The sequence below is a fragment of the Antennarius striatus genome, chromosome 3 (assembly GCF_040054535.1).
Source record: "Antennarius striatus isolate MH-2024 chromosome 3, ASM4005453v1, whole genome shotgun sequence".
Taxonomy (NCBI): domain Eukaryota; kingdom Metazoa; phylum Chordata; class Actinopteri; order Lophiiformes; family Antennariidae; genus Antennarius; species Antennarius striatus.
The window spans coordinates 23,504,053-23,527,568 of record NC_090778.1 but is presented as its reverse complement, the minus strand read 5'-3'; the positions used below and the strand labels follow the sequence as shown (position 1 = coordinate 23,527,568).

General features: G+C 37.6%; 4 protein-coding genes across 4 annotated transcripts; all 4 read right to left on the bottom strand.

The window, feature by feature from the left end:
* Positions 1 to 745: 745 nt before the first annotated feature.
* On the bottom strand, positions 746 to 3,531 carry LOC137593145 (arrestin domain-containing protein 3-like). The gene is made up of 6 exons (XM_068311773.1): positions 3,116 to 3,531; positions 2,963 to 3,023; positions 2,685 to 2,856; positions 2,423 to 2,510; positions 2,081 to 2,337; positions 746 to 1,396 (listed from the first exon to the last, which is right to left on the bottom strand). The coding sequence occupies exons 1-6, from the start codon at positions 3,411 to 3,413 to the stop codon at positions 1,268 to 1,270; spliced, it is 1,005 nt and encodes a 334-aa protein (XP_068167874.1). The 5' UTR covers positions 3,414 to 3,531; the 3' UTR covers positions 746 to 1,267.
* A 319-nt stretch (positions 3,532 to 3,850) lies between these two features.
* On the bottom strand, positions 3,851 to 10,191 carry LOC137592981 (arrestin domain-containing protein 3-like). The gene is made up of 6 exons (XM_068311520.1): positions 9,841 to 10,191; positions 9,687 to 9,747; positions 9,461 to 9,608; positions 6,704 to 6,800; positions 5,940 to 6,196; positions 3,851 to 5,335 (listed from the first exon to the last, which is right to left on the bottom strand). The coding sequence occupies exons 1-6, from the start codon at positions 10,094 to 10,096 to the stop codon at positions 5,090 to 5,092; spliced, it is 1,065 nt and encodes a 354-aa protein (XP_068167621.1). The 5' UTR covers positions 10,097 to 10,191; the 3' UTR covers positions 3,851 to 5,089.
* A 1,747-nt stretch (positions 10,192 to 11,938) lies between these two features.
* On the bottom strand, positions 11,939 to 17,115 carry LOC137592626 (arrestin domain-containing protein 3-like). Its single transcript, XM_068310919.1, has 7 exons — positions 16,807 to 17,115; positions 15,434 to 15,475; positions 15,263 to 15,323; positions 14,819 to 14,969; positions 14,072 to 14,168; positions 13,729 to 13,985; positions 11,939 to 12,878 (listed from the first exon to the last, which is right to left on the bottom strand). Exons 1-7 carry the CDS (start codon positions 17,060 to 17,062, stop codon positions 12,624 to 12,626), a joined length of 1,119 nt encoding a protein of 372 aa, XP_068167020.1. The 5' UTR covers positions 17,063 to 17,115; the 3' UTR covers positions 11,939 to 12,623.
* Positions 17,116 to 19,591: 2,476 nt separating this feature from the next.
* Positions 19,592 to 21,614, bottom strand: LOC137592560 (arrestin domain-containing protein 3-like). Its single transcript, XM_068310825.1, has 6 exons — positions 21,359 to 21,614; positions 21,225 to 21,285; positions 20,878 to 21,022; positions 20,703 to 20,799; positions 19,860 to 20,116; positions 19,592 to 19,777 (listed from the first exon to the last, which is right to left on the bottom strand). The coding sequence occupies exons 1-6, from the start codon at positions 21,612 to 21,614 to the stop codon at positions 19,592 to 19,594; spliced, it is 1,002 nt and encodes a 333-aa protein (XP_068166926.1).
* Between the last annotated feature and the right edge of the window lie 1,902 nt (positions 21,615 to 23,516).

The window sequence follows — 23,516 nt, the reverse complement described above, 5'->3', positions numbered from 1 at the left end:
GAGTTCTTCTACCCACATAATCATATGTTCGTCTCAAAGTTAATGTTCACTTCCAATAATTGAAATATTAAAGGCAGATTTTCAATTTTCCAACATGTTATTTGAATCACTTTCAATGCGTTTCCACTTAGATATTTATGCATTTCCTAAGAGGTTCAAGCAACATATAATGCGAAGTCAATTACAGCAAATGTACACCAGAACAGCCGGATAAGCCTCGGTTGGTCATGCTTGTGGTTTTCTATTCTTAATTTTAAGCCTTGAATATTGTCAGTGTTCTTCACGGCTGAACATTCGATCTTGAGACCCTATTTTACTTGTTTGTCAGGACCAAGCACTCCAATCGCTTCCTCCTTCTGGGTCGGTGGGTGTGCTGTATATGGTGTCACAATAGCCAGATTTAATGTTTCCAGGATGGATCCCAACCATAAAATCCTCAGCTCTCAACATGTTTCCGCTCCTGGGCAGGGAGAGATTTCTGATTCTGTGATCAACAACAGGGGCCTGGTTCCACTTAAGAACAGCTAGTTGGGTAACACATGCAGCTGACTGTTAGAATCATGAATGTGTCTTTGTTGAATACTCTCTGCTCTTGCAAAATGAATGCAAGGATGAGTGAGAAAATATCCAAACATGTAATTCCCTTCTATTACCAATGCATTCACTGTTTTTCTGCTGGGTTGTTGAATAGTAATTCCAACCTTGATAGAGGGGATACAGAAAATTATTTCCAAATTGTAAACTGTTATATATGTAAAATGTATTCATAGTTCCCCATGGAAATGTTGTTCAGTTATCATAAAGAGTGGTTGATGATAATTCATCATACTTTTCATACTCCAGTGCAGAGAGGGGGAGAAAATGTCATCAAATATCATATTTTACTTCAACTTTTTGGATTAATTTCTCATATAATGCTCTTTTCTTCTACTTATAATTACAACAGATTTCATGAGTTTATATTCATCTCTGGAGGCTTAAAGCTAAAAATATCCCATATTTCACAATAATTAAAACGTTAAAAAGCTTCATGTCAATCAACCGAAGCACTAAAGTAACAAAAGTATGACAATCTAATAGACAATTAAAAGAAAATCATTCATTGGACCCTTAAACTCAATATTCAGTCACACTAATCAAACTGTTCTTTGCAGGCTACTTAGTGACACACAGCGCCGCCTCGTGGACAAAAAGACATACAGCGGGGAAATTGTCACACACATGAGGCAGTTTGAACTTCCCCCTGGAAGTATTACTCGATATCCTGTTACGCAGGAAGCTTCCTGAACCAGATAGATCGCTTTGGTTTTTGTCGCTGTGGTTTGGGAGAACCCAACAGGATGACCAGAGGAAGTTTGACCTCTGGGTCTCTCAACAGAGGAGCATCGAGGCAGACCTGTAACACACGAGAAGCTCTTTACTCCTGCATGTCATGAGTTAAAGTCAAACTAAGCCAGTTTATAGACATTTTACACTAGTTTTATTTAAAAGCAAGGTAATTTTAGAATAAAGATGAAATTATTTTTAATTGAGATTTTTGCTGTCATGGTTGTATTTCTGTGCCCTGACCTTATGTCACTCCACTAGTGCTTCCTGAAAGTACCAGGCTAAACCTTTCTGAACTGATGGCAGTGAATAACAGGTTGGACTGAAATACGACACCTTTCCTGCATGCATCTCGCTAGTGGCAGCTATGAGGCCACTTCCCTTCAACCCCACCTCCCTCTGTCTCTCCACGTCACACTGCCACTGTGTGGCGCCCTAGACATCCTGCAGACTGCACTTGAACTTGGAAAAACCATACAGATGTGCTTTTGCGACCCTGAATTTGAGGCCAGGATATTTCCCAAATAACTAAATCATCGGTGGCGTCTTAAAAAATGTATCCAGAAATGTATCCAGATTCATTTTCATGTGCCATAGTAATGTTTTCACCTGTGTTTGTAAGTCTTTAGAAGGGTTGGACATGCAGTTAGGAAGAGCATATTGCATTTTATACTGTTTCAGTTGCACATGAAGCGTGAGGCAAGTACCACGGATGAAATGACCGTTTCAGCACGACGTGCAGTATATACGGTACCTTGAGTCTGTGCTCCAGCTTCATCATGCAGCAGTTGAAGAAAGTAGGGGAGAGATGTGGAGGGATGCTGAGAACTTTGGTCATAGTCTGACTGGTCTGAGCCGGAACAGACTCTCCTTCCCCAAACAGAAGTTCATTTGTGTGAACTGTCCTCTTTGAACGAGCAGCAAACGTTTGCTTCTCAACCAGGTAGAATTTGGGTATCACCAGTCGAGCAGAGTTATTTCTTACTTCTACAGTGACTCCTATTGCTTCGCCTATACATGTTCAAAAGAAAGCAAACATCATTAATGTTTCTGTCGCTGACTTCAGAAAAATGTATTCAAAGTGAATTCACTTTACCTTGTTTCACTCCCATTTTTTCTGAGGTAACATTCATTGTCACTTTTTCAAAACCAAAAAATGAAACTCTGCTTACACATTGCTGCTCCTACCGAAGAAAGGCTGAAGCTGTGAGAACATCCAATCTCCAAACATCAGTGTGAGCAAGCATTAACGGCAAGCATTAATACTTGAGTATTAAAATGTCAATGGTGTTGAGTAATCAAAGCGATGCCTCACATGTGAAAATTTTAGTATTCAAGTAGGAAAATCGATACAGTACCTTAAGCCCGATGATTATCATTTCAGACTTGGAGGCAAAGGGGAACTCAGACTTTGTCAGAAAAGGAAATTCAGTCTTGGTTTTATGGACAAGCCAGACTGACTGAGTTAGATGTGCTCGCAAACTGTATACAATTTTGCCCCATTTCCCCTCATAAGATGAAGGCATGTCCCTATAAGGAAATAATGGAAATAAATAAGTGTTGATTTTATTTTTGCCAGCTGGTAAGTAATTGTCCAAGATGAATGTAGGTGGTTACGGTAGATGAATACACTGACGTATCCGGAATAACAAAGGTGAATGGATACACGTTTCTTCCTGAGCTGATGATTTCTGAACCTTAAGAAAATTTATTTATATAGTTTATATCCTTTTCAAGCCATTTTGTTCTTTTTTCTTAATAAAGTGATAAAGAAAGAGAAACGACTAACCATCTCCTTTGTTTTTATCTTGGAGGATTATATGCTCAAAGTAGAAATATTTCTTCTTGTCGCTGTGAGCCACTGTGGATTGCCCTTGTTGTTCACACCATGCCACCTCAGCTTTCCCTTTGGCTCTGACCAAAAAACTCTGCACTTTGGTTTCCTTGGTCGTGACTACGGTAACCCTTCCTGAGAGGATGTCGCCAGGAGAGAAGGAGCCTCCTTCATTCACCTTGTCGTAATCCACGGAGAGATGTTTAACACTCATAATGCTATCACATAAAAAAAAAAACCTTCCACAACTCATAACATGAGTTTGCAAAATGACTCCTGATCTACACTTTTACTGAAGCATTTCCAAGATGAAGAAAGATCGGACGAGGCTGACATGTACTCTCAAGCATCAAACTTCTACAGAACCTGTAACTGTGTCTCACATGGTCACATGATCAAGTACAGCTAGTGTCATTTTCACAACAGTAACTCTATCTGAGCCTTGCAGGGTAAATTAGGTCAGATACGAGACTAGCGTTACGGATGCAAGACTGAAGATAACAATAGTTCAACCAGATGTATGCAAAGTCAAATTCCTCAGTCAGTAGTGAAAATACCTCAACAGACCACAGGACAGCCCTGTATGTGTGTATTAATCACATTTTATTTAGATATTTTCATTCCTCAGTGCAACTAAGTACACTGTTGATCTGCATAAGAATAACACACAACCGTCACAAAATTGGGGGAAGTGTTTTTTTATTGGTGAGTGACTTAAAATTTAATTAAATGAAGTGAGTCACAGCATGAGCATATTAGATTGAGTAAAAAATGACTACCCATTTGAAATACTGTGCGTACTTTTAGCTGCTGTTTGAAAACATTCCACTGCTTTTTCACCTATCATATAAACTGATGGAAGTGAGGCATTCAAACTCATACATTGGTTTTTGCAGCAATTTTCTGGCAGGTCAGTTCTGTCTCTCTCACTGCTGAAGTGTTGTTACAATTATTTAGTTATATAATCATTATTACCAGATACACACATTAAATCTTCCAGCTCAACTGAAAAAAATATTTGATTTAGATTAGATTAGGTTAGATTAGATTACTTTAGATTAGATTCAACTTTATTGTCATTGCATAAGTCACAGGTACAAAGCAACAAAATGCAAAAAGTGCGTAAGCAGAAGTGCGTAAGCAGTTATTAAATAAGTATGAACAGTATATACAGGTAATTATACATAGTGCAGAGTATGGGAGATATATATATGAACATCTGTATTGTGGTGAGTAAGTACAGGCTATGACTATAATATACAGTATGAATGACTGTACAGTATATACACAAACAGTTGTAAATGACATGTTCACAATGATTATGAGATAATTAACATTATGTACATGCCGACCAAAAGGAAAACGTGGTAATACATTGATAAGTCCAGTTCACTTTGCTGGGGGGAGGGGGGTGCTTGTGAATTAAGGAGGAATTTAAGCAGCGTGGGGGCGGGGGTGACGGGGGGCAGAGTTCAGCAGGGAGACAGCTGTGGGGAGAAAGCTTTTTCTGAACCTGGTGGTTTTTGTCTGGAGGCTCCTGTAGCGCCTCCGGTTTCCTGTTGTTACCATGTTAAAACAAAAGGTAATGTTTTTATACTGTACTTCATGCATGAATTTAACAGTCAGTAAACATACCCAAAACATAGATTGAGCTGTTCAGGAACTGTTTCTTAATCCCGCTCTCAGGAACAGGGTACACTAAACAAGTCCACACACCTCCATGGGGACTGAACATTCCTTCCTACAGATCCCTCCACCTCAATTTAAAAGAAACACCTGTGCTTAACAGTAAAACAGCTCTGTAGCAAATGGCATGCACACAAACAAGATACTAACAGTCCAATTTCACAATGGGCAAGTTTGCATTTTAAAAAAGAAAAACATGCAAAGAATGTAAAGAATATTTCCAGTGGAATGCCATCGTTCCATTTAACTGAAAGATTTGCCTCGTTCATGAAAGGTGGGGTACATCGCATATACTTCATAGGCAGGTGGGGGATCCAGAGGTTGGGGTGCTGCTTGTTGGGACATCATGGCTGAGGGTGTTTGGTTTGAACTTTGAAATACCTCCGAATGTAATACAGAAGCGGGTGATTGTCTGTCAGCAGAAGGAGGTAGGATGACTATTGGGAGTTTGACTTCAGGATTTGCAGCCCATTTAACATCCAGAAGGACCTGTGGAGAGAATTAATCAGAAACAGTACAGTATTATGTCTATTATAGGAATAACATTTTTTTTCTTTTATCTATCTCTATGTGTGGACATTCTCATTCTTTGCCGTTATACTCTAAATTAATACACACAATTAATCTGGAAAATATAATCTGTGTCATTATTTTAGAGCACAAGTTAATAATGTAAACTAGTTTGGCTCTTATTTCCTCTCTTATCTCCAGGTTACCAAAGAAACTGGAAGACGAGGTAGGCTTTGACTCACCTTACTCTACCTCTGATTGGCTTATAGTGACCGTGACTTATACCAATCATTACTCCATTACTCAAAACTTTTAATTGATACAACTTGTATTTTACATCATATAGCACATAGCACAAAAGTTAAACCTTCCACTCTTTACATCTGTATATATTTTTTATGTTACCAGTAAACCAAAAAAAAAATCTTTAACAAATCGATTCAAAGTTCAGGGGACAAAATTACATAAAATCCGATCCAAATCATAGTGGTGGTTATTCCTCCAGACTGTAAACAAGTCTATGAAAAGAAAAATGTCTAAAAAAAAAAAAAAAAAGATCAAATGCAGGATTAGTGGATTTTACCTTCAGCCTGTACTCCAGTTTGAAGATGATGCAGTTCAGGATGGAGGGAGTTAGGTCTGTGGGGATGTTGATAGCCTTTGGGACAGTTTCTTCACTAAAGGAAGGAATTATCTGACTGCTCTCCCTGAATACCTCCGTTGTGCAAACCTTTCGTTTACCCTGAGCAAAGTAACTCTTCTTCTCATAGACAATGAGTTTGGGCTTCACTGCGCGAGTTGATTGGTTGCTTATATCAAGTATGACCACCATATCTTGACCTGTAAATTGGAGAAAAGACTGAGTCCAACCCATTAAGCAGCTTATGATCAACAGTCTCCTTCAACAACTGGACCAGGAAGAGAAGAACATGTAAGCTATGATTTCTCATCAGACCTGTGTTGACGAGAAATCGATTTACCCTTCCTTCTTGAACCAATTTCATGGGTTTTCTATACTGGACATGTTTTTCTATATTTTTATTTCTATTTGTGTTGTATTTCCTTACCTTGACTGTTCTGCAAACTGTATCCCAATTTCCCTTAGGGATCCCCTGAAAAGGATCAGTAAAGTTGTATCTAAACAAATCTAATCTAATCTAATCTAATCTAATCTAATCTAATCTAATCTAATCTAATCTAATCTAATCTAATCTAATCTAATCTCAACTCTTCTCATCTCATCTAATCTCATGAAATATATTGTCTAAATTTGAGAAGGAGATAGTTGAGATGCTGTCTACCATAAACAAATCAATATTGGTAAAACAGATCATAACAGATTATTACCTTGCTCACATCCCATTTGCGTCATGCTAGCATTTAGTGAAACTGCTCCAGAGCCAAAAATCTTGACAGGTTTATTCTTGCAACCATACTGAGGATTCTGGAACAGACACCACATTTAGATAACTTTCTATTGAATGAATGAATGAATGAATGATTTCATTTATTTCTAATAAAAAAAACAAAATAACAATAACAAACAATAATAAATACACCAGAATCGTGTGAACACTATCCGAAAAGGAGTAGGAAGAAGTGTAAACTTGTTAAATTCCTACCCCTTTATTCTCAAAAAATACTCATTACAAAATACTTGCTGATAATATTTACAGAAGTAAATCAGTCATTTATACTGCATAGTCATAGAAAGATGAAAAAAACAAACAAAGTAAGTAAAACAGAAGGAGAAAAAATAAACAAACAGACAAACAAACAAATAAAATAAAACAGTGTATTTATCAAACGAGGAACATAATCATTAAAGCCAAAGAGTAGACCTTTAACTGAAAATGTCTTTTAACTGGTAAGTGGGCTGCAACAACAGGCCTTCCTCTTTCAAATACCTCCCAAATATAATCTTTTTGTATGATTTCTTGAAATGGTTCATGTTTGGACTGAACTGAACCTCCACACTCAGTCTGTTCACAGTTTCACTTCATGTACAGAGATACACATGCTTTCCAGTGTCGTTTTAACTGGTCGTGCTTGTAAGTTGAGTTCTCTTCTTATGTTATATACTTAAAAAGAGAGCTCTATCACTGAGCATTTTTTGGATGTTATATTGGCAATGAATTGTTTCTTGCTCCAAAAATTATTATAGCAGTTTTGTATTCAACAAGGTCCATAAACTTCATGGCAAATGATTTTAGAAACAGTCTGTTGGTGTGCTCCAGATAGCCTACGTTGTTAACTATTCTAATAGCTCTTTTTTGTAAAATGCACAATGGTTTCAAGTTACCTTTATAGGTGTTACCCCAAATCTCTGCACAATAATTTAGATACAGTAGTACAAGTGAACAATATAAGGTGTATAGTGATTTATGATCCAATATGTGCTTTGCTTTACCCAGAACTGCAATACTACATACAAGCTTTGTTCTTAGGTGATTATATGGGGTTTTCAGCAGATTTTGTGATTTGCACTTGTACATCTATTGTGCGGTTTCCAAATAGCATGATCTTGGTTTTACTCAGATTCAAAGACAATTTATTCATGTCAAACCAGGGCTTTGAACCGGTTCATGGGACGAAAATGAAAACGAAAACGAAAACCGAAAACTTTATATTTTTTAATGTTCCAGAACAGAATCGGAACAGAAAATAATTGTAAACCGGTTAATACCGGGGGTTTTTCGTTCTTGAAAAAAATATTTGGTGATGCGGGATGAGAGCAGAGAGAAGTAGCATCTAGCAGCAGAAGTTAAGAGAAAAGAAGTCTCCCAGTCACTATATAATCATAACAGGTAAACACTGCAGTATGTCAATCTTAAAAATGTGTGATTTAGACATTAACTCATTGGCTGCAGTCATTTTCAGAGCAGTGTGTCCCCGTACTGCCAGCGCTATGTAGCAATATAGAGCTATGGGAGAAGCACAATGAAGATCTGTTGTTCAGCAATAAATGACATGGTGGGAGTTATTCTTGTCTTATTTCATGTAGTGTCTAAGTAGGAGGCATAAGCCTTAACCACAGTGATATAACTGTCATAAAGCAGTGGTGTAGTGCTGTGGTACTGTTTACTGTATGGTAGGGGCATATATATAATTATAGTCTATAGTATATAAACTAATTGCTTTAATTGCCAATTTAAAAGTCCTTAAATTACCGTATGTTGTGCACCATTCGGCTCTTTGTATAAAGAGGCGCAGTCTAAATGATGGACTTTATTTCTGTACTTTAACCGGACACACGGTGCATGCTAGCTAACGGAAGCAAAAAGGTGACTGTGGTTGAACTGTCAGCCACTTGATGTGTTTTTTTTACAGAAGTGGTGGTGTGGGCGTGCATGGAGTCATAGATCAAGAGAGATGGCGAAGCGTGAAAAAAGCCCCCCGGTCTCTTTACATGAACCGGAACAACCGGAACTGATAGCCTGGAGTTTACATGTTGCGTCGTAAGCGTTTCTCTTCGCTGACACCATTGTCGAGGGTCTTTAGCCAAACAAATGTGGTTATGCAGCATACCTGCGGTACAGTACCGGCATACACTCCTGCATACCAGGTACCTACCGGAGGTGTGCCGGACGTAGCCTCGCGTCATGTTCTCTAATTGGTCCATCGCTGCCGGCGTACGTAATGACGTAATACGTCCTATGTCAGCGGACAATGGCCGATCTGGCGGATCGCTGACTAAAATCACACAAAAATATTTTTACAGATTTTGGAACTCAGTGTACATATAAGACGCTTAATGTTAAAAGGCGCAGCGTTGATTTTTGAGAAATTTCAAGTCTTTTAAGTGCATCTTATGGTGCGCAAAATACAGTACCTACACATTTATATCTACAAGGTACGTTATTAGCCGGTTCAGGATTTTTATTTTTTTGTTCTAACCGATTCAGGAACATCAGTTTATGGGTGGAACAAACCGATTGGCAAAAAATTCTGGTTCAAAGCCCTGCTTCAAACCAGTGTTTTAATTTACTAATTTCTGCAGTGGTGACCTCTAAAATCTGCTGAATGTTTTCCCTGAACAAAATGCATTTGTGTATTCTACTGAGACAACATTCAGTATTAGATTGCTGCATTTTTATTTCTTACCATAAGTCCAGGAATATTCATGTCTGCTTTGGACACAAAATTGAAGTGAGCTACTGTTGTTTTTGTCAGCTTCATAGGCTGTTTTAGCTCTGCCTTCAATTCATGGAGAATTTTGGCTGTAGAATTTTGGAAAGATGATGGCATTTTTCTGCAAATGTAGAGATAGAAATTAATGAATTTGAAGTGAGAATAAAATCTGAATAGAAATTTGATAAAATATATGAACCTGTCAGGAATCTTGAAAGAAAAAGGAAACACATGTCTTCCTTGGTCAAGGACCGTGCCATCTGGAACACAATTAATATAAGTCTTCAAACAGTTCACCAGTAATGTCTCATTACCCAGTAAGGTACAGTATATTTGCTTGTTTAATACATTACCATCTGGTCTTGCCTCTTTCAAGATATAATGTGTGACATTGTAATATTTCTCTTCGGCCTTATAAACACGAACATATTCTCCGTACTGTTCACTCCAGCACACTTTAGCTCTTCCTTGTCCCGTGAAAATAATTGCATTGATTTTAATTTCCTGAGAAACCTCCACGATGATTCTTCCTCTTATGGTATCTCCATTTGTGAATGTGTTGTTGTGGTTGATGGCATCATATTCAATTGAGAAATTTCTAACTGTCATTTTCTGAAGAGAATTACGTGGAAGAAAGTGTAATAAATAAATAAAGTTATACTCTACTCTATTCTACTCTAGTAATCCAACGGAAAGCTTGAGCCTTATCTTCGGACTGTTTTCGAAAGCAACCAGATCTTGTTGATCTGGTTTGTCAAGCCCGAGTCTTGGTATGAAGCACAAATAGTCACTGCTTCTTAGTGTTTAGTGGAAAGCACATAATAATGGAGTGGAAAAAAACAAACCTGTTTTTTAAAAACAGGTCAACGAAATTGATCACACTTTTGTTGAAAAGCACAACTTTCGTGAAATTGAACTTAAAACAGCAAAACAGCACTAACTTATCTGAGCAGCATAAATACAGCCCTAATGATTTCTTAAGAAAACTCCTGTCTCTTCTATTAACAGAAGAGTGGCACGTAATCAAGTATCAAGCTGGAATGAGGAACGTGATATACTGGAGGAAGTAAAAGTGCACACAGTATATCTGAGTCATCCAGTGGGAATTTCTGAGGTCTGATCCAGTAAAAGGTGTGGGGTAAGTGGCTATCAGGCCAGAGAATGGCATCAACAGGATTTCAACTACTGAAGCCTGTTTTTATTAGGCAGGTGCATCTGTGGGTGGAGCTGAGTGGTTTGGAGCACCTGGGCAAGCCTACCTTCAGGCTTGAGCCACTCTCTGTTCTTTGTGTTTTTTGTTTTCTTCTGCCATGCAGAGAGTTCCTGAAGTATCGGTGCATTAGTTGTCTCTTACCTGAGTCTTCAGGATTTTGTCATGGATACAGAGCTAGGTTGTGACACAGGCCCTGACTTACCCTGGCTGAGACTGAGACCAGCAAATAAGACCCAGAACACTACGTGATCTACACCAGGGGCGGTCAAACGTTTTTGACTGGTGGTGAGTTCTAAAAATTTAAATGCTGGCCAGTATTTGCACTAATGCAAATAACATATAAAAACTTTATACAATTTTATAAAAGGTTTTATTCTTTAACAGGCAGCAACGTGTACATATCTATGTTTTTGGATGCCAGAGAACCCAGGGGAAATCCACAGACACTGGAAGTATATCATATAACTTCTACAATCAGTGGACTTCACATAATGATCATCTCTGCCAATTTGGCTGAAACAAACTTGAACTCTTTTTTTTTGTGTCTGTAAAATCCTCCATGATGATTCTCCCGTTTAAGGCTTTTCCATTTGTGACGATGTTATTGTTGATGGCCCCAAATAAGAAACTATCACTTTCTGAAAAGACATACAGAGAGGGAAATCTGATAGTAAGCCCTGTCTCTGGAATGTTTCCTAAACCAATCTTGTTGATCTTGTTTTTCAAGCGTGAACCTTGGTATGAATCTCAACTAGTCATGGTGTGCGAATGCCTGTCGGTAATTCCCAGTTGGAACTCACAGTCATTTGGTCACAATATTATGGTTAATATGGTTTAAGTACCGGATTCGAGTCCCACTTTGTGTGGAGTTTGCATGTTCTCCTCATGTCTGCGTGGGTTTTCTCCGGGTTCTCCCACGTCGTAACTGGCCATTCCAAATTGTCAGTAGATATGAGTGTGTGCAGGTGTGTTTGTCTGTCTCTGTGTGGTCCGCAGCGCATTGGCGTCGCATCCGGAGTTTACCCCGCCACACGCCCCAAGCCAGCTGGGATAGGATCCAGCTCCCCGTGACAGCGGACAAAGCCGTAAACGAATAATGGATGAATGAATGAATGGTTAAAGTACTGACCATACCTTTGAGAGAAGCTCGTTCTCTGAATCAGAAAATTTTTTTTTAACTGTTCTTGCATTTGCAAAACACATTCTTAATAAATCCATCTTGCTTATAAATAGTAAACATCTTTATTTTACAATTCTGACAGGTAGAAATAAAACACGAGAAAAGTAGTTCAGCTAAGAGATCAATAATTTTGTCTTTCCTTCCCATTTTCACTGCACATCATGAGGCGCTGACTGGATCAGCATGTGATGGAAAAACACAAGCAGCACATTTTGTTTTGCAGATCCCCTGAAAGAGCCAACATCATTAACTTAAAATTAGAACTAACTAGTAATAAAAATAATTAAAACCATTCACAAGGGTTAAAATAAAGCAATAATCTATCATTAGATATGTTTTTCGACAAAATTATTACACGATCAATTCAAACATGCTTCTTTGGATATCATTCAAAATTAATTGAGCATAAAATGCTAAATATAATGACACACAATGACATATGATGGTTAATATATATTTATGACAAATTCAGATTCATTTAAAAATGTTAACATGGAAAAGTAAAGTAATATTTGTAGAAACTAAATTATTATCATAAATATGTGTATTTATGAATGGTAAGGCTGGAAAAAAAATTACAGATGGACAGATGGGAGGATTTTACATCAGGAAGATAAAAATGGGAGATGGCACCAGGTAAATCAAACTAATTCAACTAATCAGAAGTGACTCACTTGCTGTTATATCAAACAGGAGTTGCAGCGGACAAAACCACTTCTGATTTTTAGGTAGTAGTCCCATCACTAAAACTGAGTTTTAAAATCATTCAAAGGAGGGTACGCTCTATATTCTCCATATGAAGGTGGGGGAGCCAGAGGATTGAATGCCACTGGTGGTTGTGGTGGTGCAAAGTCCCATGGAGGTGGGTTTGTGCCCCCAACTGCTCCAAAGTCAGAAGCAGAGTTTGAAGGTGCCACAGCTGGAAACCGAGGGTTCGGCAGGATGACTATGGGAAACTTGATTTCTGGATCTGAAGCATATTTGACATCAAGGTAAACCTGTAGAAAACAAAAGAATTAAACTGCAGAATTGCAAACAATAACTTTAATTTCTTCCTGCCACTTTATCTCAGTGCCAAACAGAAAGACAAGCAACCAATCAAATTGAATTTAGAGTCACCAATTTACATCTGCTGCTACTTTTGTGGTAGTGGAAAGATGCCAGAGAACCAAAAGGAAACCAAAATAGACATGGGAAGAACCGGCAATCTCCATACACAAAAAAGTCTAAGGTCTAAGTCTGGTTGATTTGATCCCAGGACCTTCCTGCAGAACAGTATTAATATTTCTCTTTTCTTTGAAAAGCTAACTCCTTTGGTTAAAACAACATGAACACCAGTACAGAGAGGAATGGCAATGGTGCAGTCTAGCCATAAATTATTCGATACACAAATCATGAAAAACTGCATGTGGAAGACGCTGTACTGTATAGTCATGAATTAAAATAAATTGAAAGAAGCGATAGATAAATATAATGTTAAAGTGGAATAAAGTTACTAGAGCTACTCCTCAATCTGGATTCTCACCAATACTATTAGATTTTTTTCTGGCCATGCATTGTCTTTCAAATCCAGTGTAATCTTCAAAAGTTAGTCCAGCAGCAACTGGGCTTCTATTCACGGTTACTTCAGTTCTGAATTCAATACAGAGGCCATTTGGATGAGAGGTGACTCAAACTCTAAAATAAATCCCAGCTGCTCCTGAATCAACCAACAAAGATTATATTGACCCTGAGCAATGAGAATCCACACAAGCATCCAGCATAACCCTGCTAACAACCAAGTCACCCAACAAACAAGAAGAGACAACTGAAAAGAGAACAAGTATGGGCATCACCGTGGATGCTTACCCTCAGTCTGTACTCCACTTTAATATTACTACAGTTGCAGATCGAAGGCTCTGCATCATGAGGGACATTGATGACTCTGGTGAAGTTCTCTTTAGAAGAAGGAGCGATGGAATCTCCAACTTCTTTTAACAGGTCTTTAGTGCTAAGTCTTCTCCTCCCATTTGCAAAGAAACTATGTTTTGTGTAGATTGTGTACTTCGGCTTGATCTCACGAGAGGAGTTGTTATGAATGCTGGCCACAACCTTCAATCCCTCTCCTGAAACACAGACAACAAACATCAAACCTGAGTATAAGACCTTAGTATGAGATTAACAAGAGTCAGATCACTTTAAAGGCCCTCACCTTGGAAGAAGCCTGTCTTTTCCAGCTTTGCCTCCATGGATACTGATCCTGAGGTGAATACTTTCATTTTCTTTTCCGTGTGCCTATTCTGTGGTGACTGAAAGAAGAGCAGATTACTAGGTGCAATACACCAATTAAGAGGGGAGGGGGGCAAAATGATTAATTATCTATAGCACATCACAACACAAACAGTATATTCTATATGTTGAGGATCCAACAAATCAGTCACAGTACAATGAAATATAATCTGATATGATAGTGTTACCTATGCAAAGCTGAAAAGTAAACATGAGAGTCCAGGTACTTCAACACACCTGCATTGACACTCCCACCAACCAAACGGTTGAGTTGGGATCCTATATAATAAAAATATCAAATGTATCATCCAGTGTCGCCTATGTTTAATGAGCTGATTCAAAAGGTGTACTGCCAAAATAACCATTAGATGATACCTCTGTCAGAGAAATTTATGAACTATGTTTAGACAAAGACAAAACTACATGGTAATGACGAATTGTTTCACCAGAACATTTCAGACCCTTTGCATTTTAAAGCTGTGATTGTACAGCATGGTATTACTGAATGCAACAACTCAGTCAAACACGATTGTTGAAGGCAGTTTTAAATGCATTATTAAGTCCTTGCAAATATAACAGGAGGATCACAGTTCTTCAAAAGAAACTAAAACCCCATTGAGATCATTTCTCTGTCAGAATAATAGGAATGAAGGTATAGCTCATCACCTACCATTACTCCCTGGTCACTGCTCAGATCTGGTTTTGCCACAAAGTGTAATTTAGTAGAATCTTTCTGGTCCACTCTCATTGACCTGCCCAGCTTGGCTTCCAGCAAGTAGACAATTTTACCAACACTGCCTTTGAAGGAGGAAGGCATGCACCTAAAGCAATACAGCAGAGGGAAAGAGGCTGAATTTCTGAAAGCATTGCACATGTCTGGATAAAAGCAATCAAAGGACAATATAAGCTGCACAAGAAGTCTATGAAAGCGCAACCTTTTCCTGCTCTAAATCACCTAAGTAAACATATTCTATTCCACTAATACACAGTTCTAGAAGCTGAGAATGACTTTTTATGGACGTCCTATCCTTGAATTATTAAATAAACAACTCCAGAGTGAATATGGGTCTACCAAACCCATCATTGAACCATTAACAGAATTATTTTTTCTCACTTGTCAGGGAACTGGAAAGTGAATGGGTAAACATGGCGTCCTGGGGCAACCACACTGTTGTCTGAAAAGCAATAAAAACAACATTGGTATAAATACATTATTATACATTATTCACATTGTTATGTTTGAACTAGACCTCTGGATTCAATAGTTTCCAAATACTGTACATACATGGCTGTCCATTCTCCTGCGTCAGTATAGTTTCACTGCCATCTGAAGAAAGGTCAACACAGTGAATTAACAACAAACAGAGTTACATAACAAATATTATGTATATGCATGCCACCTAAACTCTATGCTCTATGCTTCAAACTCTATCAATCATATTGCATAAAGAAATGCATATGGCTGTTGGATATTCTTGTGCCTCTTTTAGGCTCCTTAGGTACAAAAATCTTGGTCCTTCCCTTCCCTGATATTGCTGGAAAAGAAAAAAAAACAGACCTGACCATTCCTCAAAAGCATAAAAACTACTTGGTTTGTCCATTCTCACCCCGGAGCCACTCTCTTCCTCTAAAACTCCTGGAAATTTGACCAGTACGTTTTTAACATACATTGAAGATGATGAGGGTAAAGGAGATAATTGATTAAATCATAATCTTTATTGACCAAATACAGCAGGTAAAATAAGTGTTGAACACATCAGTGTTTTTCCTCAGTAAATATATTTCTCAAGGTTATACTGACATGAAATTTTCACCAGATGTTCACAATAACCCTAGTAATCCATAGATATAAAGTAACCAAAACAAATAAGTTCAGAAATTAAGTGATGTGTAATAATGTGACCTGACATGAGGAAGACTATTGTCCAGATGAAGAAAGAGACGTGTAAAAAGATGTGGAAAGCAACGACAGCATAATCTGCTATCTACTGGAATGCACAAACAACTGTGGGCCTTTCAACAAGATAATGATCCAAAACACAGCTGAAGAAAGAATCAATTTGTTTCAGAGACAGAAAGTACCGGTAAAAATGCTACAATGGCCCTAGATACCCTTCCAATTCGATAGCTATGGAAACAACTAAAGATCAGTTCTAAATTATAAAAGAGAAGCCACAGAACCTTCAAGACTTGGACTGGTTATGTGGAAAAATGAACCCAAATCACACCTGAGATTTGCATTTGACTGTGTTCATATAAAAGGCATGTTAGAGCCGGCATTATAAAAAGAAAAAAAGCTTTAGTATGGAATATCTAAATACATTTTCCCCTGTCATTTCACATTTTCATTACCTTCTGCACTTTTTTTGTTTTAGTTTCTTTATGTATGGATTTTGTATGCATATATGGTGAAAACCTCTGGTCAATAGCATCTTTATAAATATATTTACCGAGCACAGATGGAATAAAGCATGGATCACTGAATTCATCACCACCCATTACCTCTTTCACTGAGGAATGCGCAATTTATGACAAAAAGCCGCAGGGTCGCATCTGAGTTGAGCTGAGGAGCGTTTACTTTGAAACTCTTGCACTAGAAAAAAAAACCCAATTTCCTCCCAGTTTTCAATAGCTCTTTTAATTAATCGACACACTTACCGTCCTTGCTTCGAATAAAGTAATGTTTGATGCTGAAGTATTTATCCTTTGAGTGATAAACGACCGTGGTTTGTCCGTGGCGCTCGGTCCACAACACCTCGGATTTCCCCTTGAACTTAATCGACAGGGTGTCTATTTGGCAGTCCTTGGCCACTTCCAGAGTGACGTGACCCAACAAGTAGTCCCCGTTGGTGAAGGTGTTATTGACATTAATAGAATTGTAGGTCACTTTCAGACTCTTGACGGTGCTCGACATGGTCAATAGCGGTCTTCACGAAAACTTAAAAACAACAGATGAAAACAAGACTTTGTGGGCGTATTCCAGCCCGAATGGCTGACGAGGGAAGGGTGTGTTTGTGTGTGTGTGTGTGTGTGGGGGGGGGGGGGGTTTCCGTGTTCCACCCTTGGAAGTATTACACAGATCTAATTAATTAATCACTACGAGAACTTGTTGTATCTGTGGGATGTGAAACAGATATGACGCGTTTACATGTTGATCCGGATCCGGTTTGAGGGTTGGATCATGCGTCGTGAAGACCAGAGAGCGGTAGTCGGAGAAAGGAGGTTTTTGACAAGGTCTGCTCAACAGTAGTCTGGAATGTGTTGAATCAACTCTGAGTTTGCTCTTGGTGAAAGAATGAAAGCGCGACTTAATGAAGACAACGTTTATTACTGGTTATGATGACATTATGCTGCACAGATAAATCCAATTTGCGTAAGAGCGCGGCGCAATGCGCAGCCGCTGAATTTTTTTCTTCTTCCCAATAATATTGTCACACGTCACACGACACCTTGCTACAGGTGGGAGGAGACAGGTAGACGTTCAGAGTTAGGATACAAGCGAACAGGTTACATTCGCGGAGACAGTTACCATGGTTATTGACGTACATGCAACGCACCTATAATTAAAACGGTTATTAAATTAATACAACCAAACAAAATTATACATAATTTAACCAAACCTGGAATGATGAAACCATGGAACGATCTGGAATTATGTAACGGTAATATAATTCCGTATTGATCCGTGGTGGTAAAATCGATTATATATGGCATTGTATATTAGCGTGGTAATATATTTCTCAAAACAAATACTTTTAATGATTGAATTGCGAATTAAACGTAAAACATTTAGGCCTTCTGTCTCCTCAAATGGGATGGAATGACTTAATGTGTTTTTTTTGTGGGCTTTCTACAGTGTATTTTATATTTTGTGGATATTGTATTGCTTCAAGAACATGGTAAAGCTATGTTTCTGCTTGTGTTCCCTGCTTTAATTAGTATTCAGACCACGTTTATTATTTCTTATGAAAACTTTATCATTTGAAATGTTTTAAAAATAATGTCAATTACGGTCAGTACGGCCAAATATTTTATTTTAAAAACCTTTTTAGACCTAGGTTGAAATAATGGGAACATGTTTTTTCTGTGTGAACACTTTTTACCCGTTCACAGGAAAATCTCAGCATCATCTGCCAGCTTCAGTATTTCCATCAACATCATCCAAAACCAATTAGATACCCCGAGAAAATAGTTTAAAATTATACAAATAAGTATAGAGACCTTCATGTTGTAAAAATGTCATGTGTCTCTCTTTATCACCGTTAGCTTTACTGTATCTCAATAAAGCTTCCACCAGTGGTTAAAGATCTTTCCTTAAAGTCTTTCCTTTTTTGAAAAACTTCTTTATCTATTCATTTGACCATTAGCTGCAGACAGAAAACAACTGAAAATTGTGACTTTGAAAAATCTAAAATATTTTTCTCATAATATTTTTTTATTATTGTGCCATAATATATCAAAATGATCTATCGATAAACGATTGATTAAGTTTCAATTCAGTGCATTCTAACACGATGGATTTATTTATTTATTTATTTATTTATTTATTTATTTATGTATGTATGTATGTATGTATGTATGTATGTATGTATGTATGTATGTATGTATGTATGTATGTATGTATGTATGTATGTATGTATGTATTTATTTATTTATTTATTTATTTATTTATTTATTTATTTATTTATTTATTTATGCGCGTATTTGTGCCGTTCTAACTCTCACCCTCTTCCGGTCCACTGCCCTCCCACTTTTTCCCCAGTCCCGGTGATACCACGCCCACCTCTAGCCCCTCCCAACTGGTCTCCAATAGGTCCATTTCAGTCACCTGACCTCTCGCCACATCCGCTCACCCGTTCCCACACGTCAGAGTGGCCTCTTGCTTCCTGTGTTCACAATCTTTTATTATCATTCCGTTCCGTTGGTGGGAGTTAGTGGACAAGTGTAGAAGCCAGAGGGAATTCTGAGTTATGTGGACAACTTGTAAATTATTATCACACCTGTGCTGCTTTATTTTAACATCAACAAAATACAAATCATATAGTACACACACTTGTATCTGCTTATATATACAGGATTTATCTGTTAACTCTTTGTAAACAGTTACTTAAATGTCCAGTAATCAATACAGATGAGTTGTTGTTGAGTTTCACATTAATTCCCAGAGTCTCAAATACTCAAAATTTACCCAAAGCAGCAATTTGATCACCAGAAACATCCCAAAAGCCCTTTCATTTTATTTGGTCATTTCTGCTCTTGCGATTTTCTTAAGATTCTTAGAACTGAGAGATAAGTATTTTCAATGTCACTATTGTTACTATTTTACTAGGATAATGGGGATCAAGTACAGAATTGTTGAATTTTTCATAGCAGTAGTTCCTGATTACATAATCAGGCTGTGAATTTAAAGACTGCTGTTCCTTCCCAATCTGTGTTTGAGGTTCTAGGACTTTCTGTGAAAATCAGTAAAGGAGGGGTACATCTCATGTGCCCCATATGGCGGAGGTTGTGCAAATGTTTCTGAATCATAAGCGGAATAACGCTCCTCCTCTGGCCCCTCTAGAGCAGGCAGGATAACTATGGGAAACTTGATCCCCGGGTCTCGAGCGTACTTGACATCCAGATAGACCTGCGGTGGAGACACAGTGAGCAATTAGCACAAAAATCACGACGACCTACACAAAATAACTCAAAGGAGGAGCAACACACACCCTGAGCCTGTACTCCGCTTTGATGATTTTGCAGTTATAGATCGATGCACACGTGGTGGGAGGTATGATGATGGTCCTGGTGACAGTTTGACTTGTAGAAGGTGGGACAGGTTCGCCCACCTCTTTCACAATGTCTTTGGTTTCAACTTTTCTCCTTTTCATTGCAAAGTAACTGTACTTCTTATACAAGCAGTACTTAGGCTTAATTTCACGAGATGATTTATTGTAAATTGAGGCCATGATCTTTATACCTTCCCCTGCAGAACAAAATTGTACATGTTAAACATTATGAAACAATAAAAATAGTTATCCCTTTTACTGTATATTTCAAATCTATGTCACTGTCTGCTGTAGATTAGTTGTGGACACATGACTGATGTTGATGTGAATATTGATGTTGTATCAGAATGCTGTGTACGTATGCATGCACTGGGATTGTTGTTGCCCTGTGTCACTTATTGCTGTTTTATCTTTAGAAGTCAGAAAAGGGACTTTGACCGACTTGTAGTTGAGCTACGAAGGGTTTATCTTTTCACTGCAACCTTTTGTTGCCTCCACCAAGGAGGTTATGTGATCTCTATTTGTCTCTTTGTTAGCAGGATATGCTAAAACTATCCTGCAATATCCCACCAAAGATGGAACTTAGTATATCTTAGACGTGACTAAAATTGGAGATTTGGACTCCCTCAACACTATTTAAATAATCTGTGAAGTGAATGAATAAGTTAAGCAGAAATCCAACTTTAATGAAAATCTTTCTAATAATTATTGCATAATCCTGCCAAACATCCAACAAACACATGATACACATTTATTTCTGATCACACCTGGTGTAAAAATTACCTTGACGGAGGGCTGTTCTCTCAATATTAACATCCATGCTTACACTTCCTGAAGTGAAGATATTCATTTTCTTCTCAACGGTGTTGCGTTGTGGAATCTCCCAGGGAAATTATAAATTAGTGGATTTAATATCTATCATTCCCACAGCAGTGAACACATAAGAGGTGTTTGTTACCATCAGTGATGAATCACTATTCCCAATGTGGACCATGGTGAACTTCGTCTTAGCTTTGCTGTCTACCTTCATCTTCCTGCTCAGATTTGCCTTGAGTGTGTACTTGATCTTTCCGTGAGAGCCTTTGAACGACGATGGCAAATCTCTGCAAGACATCGCCACACGATTACGAGAAGGAGACAGTAATAGTCTGCACTTAAATTTTTCTATATACGTACAGTACTCACAATTTTTCAAGAGACATGCAGTTTAGAGCAAGTGAAAATTAAAGATTATCTGTGACAGATCATTTCACACATTGATTTTTTAAAATTTGGATATGGAATTTCTTTGACTGTATGACTCACTGTGAAGGAATCTGAAAGGTGAATGGATAGACATGACAACCCCCACCAACAATATTGTCACCTAAAAAGCAGAAACAAGTTATACACTGAGGTGTGTTACAGCCACAAATGAGAGGCATAAATAGCTCACTTACCCTTGACATCCTGAATGATATGTTGTTTGACACTGAAGTACTTGTCTTTGCTGTGATACGTTACAGACGTTTTTCCATAATGTTCAGTCCATTTCACTTGTGCTTTTCCCTTCAGCTTCACCCAGAGCGACACTATTTTACATTCTTTAGCCAGTTCTAGGGAAATTTGTCCTGTAATACAATCCCCACTTCTGAATATGTTGCTTTTGTTTATGGGATTATATCCCACAGAAAAGCTCTTAATGTCATTATTCATGGCACACAGTGTGGTTGCTGAATTCAAACTGAAAAAGCTGGGTGAGACAGTGGGAAGGGAGCTTTAATGTGTTGTGAGGTGTGATTTTTGGTAATAATTAAACCACAAGATACATGCAATATATTCAAATTAGCTCTTTCTTTTTTTTTACATGCAGCTGGCATAATTTGTGTGGGTGCGTCTAACCTAACGCATGTCAGAAGATGAATTGTCACTGCCTGTATGTTGACACTGAAGTGTTTTTCCATGTCAATAACCCTTAAAGTAGACACTATTGTTATTATGAGTCAGATAATTGAAAGACTTCTCCTTGAACTATGATCACAACCAGCATATAACTTTATCTCATCACAATTTCCAGTGGAAAGAAAAATACAGGTCAGGATCGTTTAGCAATATGTTGTAAATGAAGTCTTATGCAATTTCCTCCGGGATTAATAAAGTATCTATCTATCTATCTATTATCTTGCGGTTAAGCGATTCATACTATAATAAACTGATATAACGTAAGGATTGTGGATTAAAGGAATTTCAAGATCCTTTGATATATTCCAGTTAGATTTTTTTAAACATTATTTCATTTTATTAAAAAGAGTTTTTATAAGGCACATAATGGTGAATATGAAAAGCTTCATGGCTTTTACATTTAAAAAAGCAATAATCACTAAATAACACACTTCTTATGACATAATTTGCAATATGTCAGCTTTCCTGAGTATTCTCTACACTGAGTTGAAGTGGAAACAAAAATTAGCTGGCAAACAAATAATCCCAGTGATACATGAGATTTTCAGCTCCTTACATCCATAGAATATTTATTTTTCAATGTCTTCATTTTAGCGACGGTACCTGGGTGACAGGGATTCCTATACTGTAAACAGTAAATTAACCCTAGAGAACCCACACCCATTTATCCTTACAGGAAAATTATGTGGGTTATACCACAGACCAAATGGACCATATACAACACATTTCGGAAGTTTTATTCAGAACTATAATTTTTATTACCATAGATCTGGTGTGTTACACATATGTCACAATGGGCGTAAGTGATATACATATCCCCCATTTAAAAATAAGTAAACCTGACAGTTTTTACTACTTGCTAACACCAAACTGCCTTTTTATTTGCATTTCCATAACATATATCAAAACTGTGACTTCTATAACAAGTTTTAACATAAAATTCTTCATTAGTTTTACTTTGTATCACAAAATATGCGAACTGCATGAAAAATAAATAACACTGCCTATTTGGGAGCATTAGTAATAAACTACCATAGCTACAGAGAGCTGAACAACAGACCTAAAAACATACTGTAACTTGTGAAAAAAAACTTAAATGCTGAAGAGAAATTAAACTGTTGTATCATCAGCACCATTTCTGAAAAATTTTCTCAGTTCTTAGGTCTGTAAAGTATCTTTTGCCATTTAGCCTAGACCAGATGACAGCTCCATCTTCATTTCCACTGACAGATGTATTTTGCTACCCTGAAACCATGTTTGGTTGTGGTACATCCACTTAGTTCATTACTGTCTGAGTCACCACACTCACTTGACTCATCATTCTCCCTGTTTCGACTATGGTGATTGTAAAGAGGGTCATCAGGGTCTTCATCTGAACTATCATCCCTAAAACTCGCCATCATCTCCCACTATGGCCTCCAATGCATCGTAAAGAGTATAGTGCTTGTTTCTTTTCATACTACAAATTAAATTAAAATAACAGAATATTTCATATTTAACAAAAAATAAGACATTTATATTTTTATGTGATCAGAATAGGATAGTAAAAATTTGTTAACATTATGTGCAGATTTCCCAAGAATTTTTTGTAACAAAAAGCAAGTACTTTTACATTATTTTGTGTTTCTAATTGTTCAGCACATTTTTAATTGAGCA

What these genes read in the sequence shown, in the direction of transcription:
- LOC137592560 (XM_068310825.1), bottom strand. Translation starts at nt 21,614, where the DNA reads ATGAATAATGACATTAAGAGCTTTTCTGTGGGATATAATCCCATAAAC. An exon ending in ACCTTTCAGATTCCTTCACA is followed by an intron (nt 21,023 to 21,224) that starts GTGAGTCATACA and finishes GATGTCTTGCAG; the next exon opens with AGATTTGCCATCGTCGTTCA. An exon ending in ATAGTGATTCATCACTGATG is followed by an intron (nt 20,800 to 20,877) that starts GTAACAAACACC and finishes TTTCCCTGGGAG; the next exon opens with ATTCCACAACGCAACACCGT.
- LOC137593145 (XM_068311773.1), bottom strand. Translation starts at nt 3,413, where the DNA reads ATGAGTTGTGGAAGGTTTTTTTTTTTATGTGATAGCATTATGAGTGTT. An exon ending in AGATAAAAACAAAGGAGATG is followed by an intron (nt 3,024 to 3,115) that starts GTTAGTCGTTTC and finishes AATTTTCTTAAG; the next exon opens with GTTCAGAAATCATCAGCTCA. An exon ending in TGATAATCATCGGGCTTAAG is followed by an intron (nt 2,511 to 2,684) that starts GTACTGTATCGA and finishes TTTCTTCGGTAG; the next exon opens with GAGCAGCAATGTGTAAGCAG.
- LOC137592981 (XM_068311520.1), bottom strand. Translation starts at nt 10,096, where the DNA reads ATGACAGTTAGAAATTTCTCAATTGAATATGATGCCATCAACCACAAC. An exon ending in GAAAGAGGCAAGACCAGATG is followed by an intron (nt 9,748 to 9,840) that starts GTAATGTATTAA and finishes ATTGTGTTCCAG; the next exon opens with ATGGCACGGTCCTTGACCAA. An exon ending in GCAAATGGGATGTGAGCAAG is followed by an intron (nt 6,197 to 6,703) that starts GTAATAATCTGT and finishes TCCAATTTACAG; the next exon opens with GTCAAGATATGGTGGTCATA.
- LOC137592626 (XM_068310919.1), bottom strand. Translation starts at nt 17,062, where the DNA reads ATGTCGAGCACCGTCAAGAGTCTGAAAGTGACCTACAATTCTATTAAT. An exon ending in CTTTATTCGAAGCAAGGACG is followed by an intron (nt 15,476 to 16,806) that starts GTAAGTGTGTCG and finishes ACCTTTCTTCAG; the next exon opens with ATGGCAGTGAAACTATACTG. An exon ending in GCAGGAGAATGGACAGCCAT is followed by an intron (nt 15,324 to 15,433) that starts GTATGTACAGTA and finishes ATTGCTTTTCAG; the next exon opens with ACAACAGTGTGGTTGCCCCA.